Here is a 7,658-nt window from a genome sequence, read left to right on the forward strand (position 1 = left end):
AATAAGTAATATGAATTTGAAATATGGAATAGACGGGAAGTTGGGTCTTTAGTGTTAAGACCAATAGATGTTTTATTGTTTGCCAAGAAAATTATGTGTCTATGGTTATTTTTGTAATTTGTGTGTAATTTTGTATATGTGTTTCTTTGTGTGTGTTTTTGTTGTTGCGTAAATAAAAAAAAATTCTTTTGTGAATAAAACGACCTGGGCCGGAGGGTGGACAGGAATTATTATTATACGCACTCCTCCCAGAGTCTTGCCGGTCAGGCCTGTGTGTGTGTACAGTGGTACCTCGGGATGCGAACAGGATCCATTCCGGAGCCCCGTTCGCATCCTGAAGAGAATGTAACAAGCGATGGCGCGTCTGCATGTGAGTGGGTTGTGTTTTGCCGCTTCCGCACATGCGTGTGACGTCATTTTGAGTGTCTGAGCATGCACGAGTGGCGAAACCCGGAAGTAACGCGCTCCGCTACTTCTGGGTTGCCGCAGAGCGCAACTCAAACACGCTCAACCCGAAGCACATTCAACCCGAGGTATGACTGTATTTTATCAGAGTCCAATCCTTCCTTTCCTTTGGGAACGCCACAGCCAGCAAATGTCTGGAGGTGCCCTGTGCATTCAGCTGAGTGGAAGCCCCCTGGACATCTGCCCCAAAGTCCTGCCCTGATGCCACCCAGGAAGAGAGCCAGGAGCCTTTCTGCCTTGGCAACAGATGTCACTCACCTATCAGCAGTGGCGTAGCGTGGGTTCTCAGCACCCGGGGCAAGGCAAGTAATTTGCGCCCCCTAACCCGTGGATTTTAGCACTCGAGTCTCTTCCGCGCCCCCCCCAGATGTTACGCCAGGTCCAGCAGGCCCCCCTGCACCCCCACGCTACGCCACTGCTCCCACCACAAGTCTTCAGGACAGCCATCCGAAGGCTGGCGCGGGGAGAAGGTCTCTCCGCCCCACCGCCAGGCTTCGGAGCAGCCTTCCGAAGGCTGGCGCAGGGAGTAGGTCTCTCTGCCCAACCGCCAGGCTTTGGAGCAGCCATCCGAAGGCTGGCGCGGGGAGAAGGTCTCTCCGCCCCACTGCCAAGCTTCGGAGCATCCTTCCGAAGGCTGGCAGTGGGAGGAGGTCTCTCTGCCCCACCGCCAGCCTTCGGAGGAGGTCCGAGGACAGTGGGGTTCCTGCTTCCTCGAGGAGGGCCGGCCAAACGCGCCCCCCCAAATGTTGCGCCCGGTGCGGCCGGCACCCCTGGCACCCCCACGCTACGCCACTGCCTATCAGGCTGCATACAAACCGTGCATTTTTAAACCACTCCTCCCTACTGCCGCCACCAGAGAATCCTGGAAACTGCAGTTTGTTAAGCGTTCTGGGAAGTGTAGGGCTGCAAGAGGCAAATGATGGTCCCCAGGATTATTATGGGGGGTGGAGTCATGTGCTTTAAATGTATGGTGTTTATGCAAATCTACACACACACACACACACACACACACACACACACACACACCATTCTGGTAAGAGGGCTAGTTGCAACATTTCCTCATTCTGACCCCTTCTTTCTCCCCAGCCACAGATGAAGGGCGTACCCCTGAGTTCTCACACCCTGAGGGTTGCCAGCTTCTCAAGTGGTCGCTGTAGCTGCCTCTGCCTTTAATGATGACACCCTGATGTACAAACAGCCGCAAAATGGTTCTCAGAGGGTGTGGTGGGCCACACTTGGTGTGGAAGGAGAGGATGGCAAGTGTGGCAAGAAGATTCAATAAACATTTAAAGATTTCAGTACAGTACAGTACAGTATAGTATAGTACAGTATAGTACAGTATAGCATAGCTTGTGTGTATACACACAACAACAACAACAACAACAACAACAACAACAACAACAGAAACAGCATCCATGTCTCCCTTCAAGAGCACTGGCTATTCTTCTAAACTTTTCCACAACATATTGTTGTCAACAGGGTTTTTCAATTTTGCCCAATATGAAAGGTCAGAAAAGTGAAGCTTCTTTGAATTGATGAGATGAAAGTTTGCTTGTCTCAAATTAGACCAAATATAAATGAAATTTCCTGGCAAAAGCAAGCTCACACCTCTCATTCAGTTTCTATACATGCTTAAGGTACATAAGGCTTCTGTAAAATTAAATTTGGGGGAAGATTCACGTTCTTACATAGCTGCCTTGTTTTATACTTTATGGATGTCCTGTGATTATATTATAAAGTAGTTGTGTCGTGTGTTATAAATCAAGCACTGTCGGGAGCTGTTTTCCAGTGTATTTCTTATCAAAGAAAAATTTGGTGCAGCACGAGCACATTTTTATTCTGAAGTGTGGCCCAGAGAAACTTTTCTGAGAACCACTACACTAACTGAAAATGTTTTATCTCCATAATTCAAACTTTTGACTGCCAGTTCCTCCATATATCAAGGCTGGTGGGACCTTCTGTGTGGCAAGCAAGCACTCTGCTTGTGGCTCTTTTGCACAATAAACTGTTAGAAGCACAGGAGCGGGGGGGGTGCACACGCGTGACTTGAGTCAGCTGGAAGCCATTCTTCTTAACCAGGGAGATTCTGGGTGAGAGGTTGGAATGGACGGATCTCTCAGTTTTGTTCCTCTGAAGTTTCTCATTTTTCTAGTCAGAAATTCAGTTCTCCACATTTTGCAGCAATCTACTTTTTAAAAAATTCCTATGAAAATTCACCTGCATTTTAATACGGCTTTCTTCTCAGAATCAGTGTTTTTGGTTTTTTGCAGTTGTGACTAATGCACTCATTTATGGACACAATTCCCCACAATATTATGCATTTTTGCATGTTATTTTCACAAACGTCTTAATTTGTACGCACGCTTTCTCCTAATATATGCATTTTTGTAAACGTTTGCTTGGAGAAGCGCATCACAACACCCAGAGAGGTGTGCACTGTGAAGGATAGATGCGTTTCAGTTCTCCTACTGTTCTGGAATGTGAGAATCTGATAGGTTCGGTTTTAAATGTGAACTGAATCGAATTTCTCCAACCTTGCTGGGAGATGGTGAAGCAGTGACCAGTCAGTTTAAATTTATAGTACGGTGAACTCGCAAACAGGATTTGAGCTATGAGAAACAGAAGTAATTAGATTATAATATCGTTATGATTTAATAGAAGACAGGGTGCAGCAGAAGGAGAGAAACAACATGGAAAACGGGGTGCAAAAATAAAATAAAAGACAAAATTGTGTTTTGATTGTACATGTTAAAAATGTTGAAACTTAATAAAACATAATTGGGGAAAAAGAAGAAAGGCAGAAGCAGATTAATATCTCTCTCTCTCTCTCTCTCTGCCTCTCCAAAACACTGTTGACAAGTTTTGCAGGCAACATTCCTGTGCTCTGGGCTGTTGCCAACACAACAGCAGCACCTGTAAAGTATCTGGCAGCTCTTAAGCTGCTGACAGTGGCAGATCACACCAAGATACCGACAGAATGACTTGATGTGCGTTCAGCCGACTTCCTCCCTGTGGCAGCAGCCCAGGCTTTTAAGACCCACACTGGTTTGCCTGAAAGTAGGCTTGCGGCTTTGTTACCGCCACCACCAATACTGCTGTGAGAGTGGTTCTCACACTCTTGCTGAAGAAGCAGAAGTGGAGTAGGGACAGCTGAAAAATGACTGCAGGCCAGTGGCAGGGCATTTGCTTGGCATGCAGATGTTGCCAGGTTCGATTCCTGGCATCTCCCGGTAGGGCCGGGAGAAGCCTCTGCCTGGAAGCCTGGAGAGTTTCCTATACCTTGGTTATCAAACGCATTGGTACTCAAACAACTTGCAACCCAAACACTGCAAACCTGGAAGTAAGTGTTCCGGTTTGCGAACATTTTTCAGAAGCCGAATGTGCCCCGTTTTGAGTGCCACACTTCCGATTTGAGTGCCACAATTACATTTTGAGTGTTACGCTGATGTCTGTCTGCTTTTGCTACTTATTTTCTGTTTTTGTGGCTCTTTTTTGTGTGTGACTGTGTGGAACTCAGTTCAGCTACTGATTGATTGATTGATTGATTGATTGATTGAATCATAGAATCATAGAGTTGGAAGAGACCACAAGGGCCATCGAGCCCAACCCCCTGCCAAGCAGGAAACACCATCAGAGCACTCCTGACATATGGTTGTCAAGCCTCTGCTTAAAGACCTCCAAAGAAGGAGATTGATTGTGTGACTGCAGTACAGTGGTACCTCGGGTTAAGTACTTAATTTGTTCCGGAGGTCCGTTCTTAACCTGAAACTGTTCTTAACCTGAAGCACCACTTTAGCTAATGGGGCCTCCTGCTGCCGCTGCGCTGCCGGAGCACGATTTCTGTTCTTATCCTGAAGCAAAGTTCTTAATCCGAGGTATTATTTCTGGGTTAGTGGAGTCTGTAACCTGAAGCGTATGTAACCCGAGGTACCACTGTACATTATTTATTGCTTTCATTTTCAATGGTCTCGTTAGATAGTAAAATTCATTTAAATTGATATTTTAGGGGTTGTTTTTAAAAGTCTGGAACGGATTAATCCATTCTGCATTACTTTCTATGGGAAAGCGTGCCTTGGTTTTGGAGCGCTTTGGTTTTGGAACGAACTTCCAGAACGGATTAAGTTTGAGAACCAAGGTACCACTGTATTTCTATGAAAGATGATGTGATGATGGCAATGAAGACAGCTAGGGGATAGTGTAGGGTATTGTGTGTGTTGGTGTGTTGTTGTGGTGTGATATAAATGAAGATGATCTTAGTCGCGAGGCCAAACCTTGGTTTTACCAAAACATTAACCCTATTTCCACAGGGTTGCTTTGGCTGTTTTCCTGGTTATCATTCAATCGCTCACTGCTGTCGCTGTTGTTGTTTTGCATTTTGGACATGTATCATTCTCTCATTTTGTGGTTTTGTAAGATGTGGCTAAGGGACATGGGTGGCGCTGTGGGTTAAGCCACAGAGCCTAGGACTTGCCGTTCAGAAGGTCGGCGGTTCAAATCCCTGCGACAGGGTGAGCTCCCGTTGCTCAGTCCCTGCTCCTGCCAACCTAGCAGTTTGAAAGCACCTCAAGTACAAGTAGATAAATAGGTACCATTCCAGCGGGAAGGTAAACGGCGTTTCCATGAGCTGCTCTGGTTCACCAGAAGCAGCTTAGTCATGCTGGCCACATGACCCGGAAGCTGTACGCCAGCTCCCTTGGCCAATAAAGTGAGATGAGCACGGCAACCCCAGAGTCGGCCACGACTGGACCTAATGGTCAGGGGTCCCTTTACCTTTACCTTTAAGATGAAGCTATGTTTTACATTTTGTCTTTTAACTTTTCTCCTTAAGCGCCCAGAGTTTATAAAGAAAAGCAGCACACAATTTTTTTCAACATCCATGAGATGAGAGCATCTAGATGGCGGGGTGAGTGAATTGGCCGGAGCTTCGTTGCACAGCTGGGATCTGAACTTGCATTTCTCACTGAAACGCTCTTCGGGCCAAACTGCATGTGATGTTAAACGTGCGTTTTGACATTGTGTAGATCTTTTAAAAAATGAAACAAAAAGTTCCAAATGTAACAGAAAGACGAGAGTAAGAATGTTGGCTCACAATAATAAGAATAATCCAGCAAATCTAATTTAAGCATACATATTAATATAAGCCATCCATTTGTCCAAAAAAATATATCCAAATAAGACCAATGATAACAAAATTCTGTATATGTTCAAATGTAGAAAGGACAGTAAAGGTATTTTTGAATAATGGACACAGAGTATCCTTCTGATATTCACTCCATGCATTTAAAGCCTGTTTGTAGCACTGTAACAGTCATGGCTTCCTCCAAAGAATCCTGGGAACTGTAATTTGTTAAGAGTGCTCAAAGTTGTTAAGAGACCCTTCACTGAGATACAATTCCCAGCCGTCCCCCCGGCCCTTGCCAGAAATTGACAGCTCTGCTACAGATCAGAGTAGGATGGGAACACGCAGTAACCCCATCTGGGGGTTCTCCACACCTCTGAAAGTAAGTGGAAGCAAACCTCAGGGAACAAGTAACTCCAGAAAAAACCCAGCCTCTCCAAATGCATACTGTCAAGAAACAGATACCGCTGAAAGCAGGAAGTCTCAATGGACATTCTGGCAAATCTGTAACTTGCACAATTATTAAAGTTGGCTGCTAATTCGGTTAGCAGAAGGAGGAACTAGGAAATCAAGACTATTAGGCCATCTAGCTTAGTACTGTCAGTACCTCAGGGGCAGGGAGCCTGTAGCTCTCCGGAGGCCCTTGGTCTAAATTTCCATCATCCACCCTCATTATTGACCAAGGCGCCTGGGCCAAGGGGCACTGCAGTCCTAGCAGGACTACAAATTAACTGCCTGTAGCTTAACATGGATTAGCAGCAGAGCTCCAGAATTTCAGACAGGTGTCTCCCCAAGTCCTTCCCAAAGATGCCAGAGATTGGATCTGGAAGCAAAGCGTGAACTCTGCCCCTGAGCAAGCCTGATGAAGCACTAGATCACCTGTCTCCTTTAAAACCTTTGTGCCTCCTTTTTATTTCTTCTCATACATTCACATCCTGCCTTTCTTCTGTCAAGGAACCCAGAGCAATGCCCATGTGGTTCCTAGGCGGTCTCCCATTCAGGCCCTGACCAGAGCTAAACCTGCTTAGCTTTACCAAGGTATCAGCCTCATGTAACTACACACCATGCCCTGGAACTCTCCAAAAAAACTCTCTCACACACACACGCAACATGCAGCAAGCAGTTCACCCCAGCAATTCCCAAGCCTGCAAAGGTCCAATCTGCCCATCCTACCTAAACATGGTATCTGTGCCAGCAGACTTTCTCTCCAGTCTCAGTCAAGACAGAATTCCGCTTGAATCAATTCTGACCTACCTTGAAGAGCCAAGCTGATCAGCAGTGTCAGAAAGTAGACTGGAAGGTGTAGGCCAGGCATCCTGGGTGGTGGCAGCGGCGGCAGCAGCAGTGGCTTAAATGGTTCAAGAGCTTATTTTCTGGAGGACATGACTGGCAGGAAGGCACCAGATGAATAGTTTGATCAAGCCAAGAGACAGATTCAAGAGGAGCAAGCGGCTACGGCAGAAGATGAAGGAGAGTGGGGAAGAGGGGAGACTCTTAAGCTTCCAAATCTCAAAACCGTACTGCTACTTTCGCTCCCCCACGTGGTACAAAAAGCAAAGGGTATGGTGTGGGCAGGAGAGGAAACGTGGGTGATGAAAGACTCTGAATATGCATATGCGCGAGGGGTGGCACCTGCGCAATGAGGGAAGGAGTTACACCAATGCAACTACACACACACACACACACACACACACACACACTGCTGTGACTTTGGCATTTGATCACACTATGAATGGACCTGTAAGACTGGCCAGATAGGCATCATGGACTTGAGCAAAGAACTCCCAAACGTTTAATGTTCATTTCAAGGCTATAGATGCTTCCTGAATGACAAATCATCTACAGAGACAAGTCTTACAACAGCGCTACACACTGCTGTGTGTGTGTGTGTGTGTGTGTGTGTGTGTGTGTGAGAGAGAGAGAGAGAGAGAGAGAGCGCATGGGGGAAACGGAAGTTGGCAATTTGTTTCAAAAATACATGTAAGAGTGAGTGGAGGAAAAGGCAATGTGGTTGTGGGTGGAAGACTTTTCAGCAGAAAAACTGCCAGAGGGGGACAGGGTTGAAAGTTCCTCC

At 46.3% G+C, this 7,658-nt stretch overlaps 1 protein-coding gene across 1 annotated transcript in view; it reads right to left on the minus strand.

The window, feature by feature from the left end:
* Positions 1 to 7,182, minus strand: part of ITGAL (integrin subunit alpha L) — a 50,427-nt gene extending 43,245 nt beyond the window's left edge. The window contains exon 1 of the mRNA XM_082195901.1: positions 6,839 to 7,182. Within this exon, the coding sequence (XP_082052027.1) occupies positions 6,839 to 6,899 (61 nt within the window). The 5' untranslated portion in view covers positions 6,900 to 7,182. The remainder of the gene's footprint in view (positions 1 to 6,838) is intronic.
* Between the last annotated feature and the right edge of the window lie 476 nt (positions 7,183 to 7,658).

Source organism: Podarcis vaucheri (assembly GCF_965113315.1).
Source record: "Podarcis vaucheri genome assembly, chromosome: 13".
NCBI classification, from domain to species: Eukaryota; Metazoa; Chordata; class Lepidosauria; order Squamata; family Lacertidae; genus Podarcis; species Podarcis vaucheri.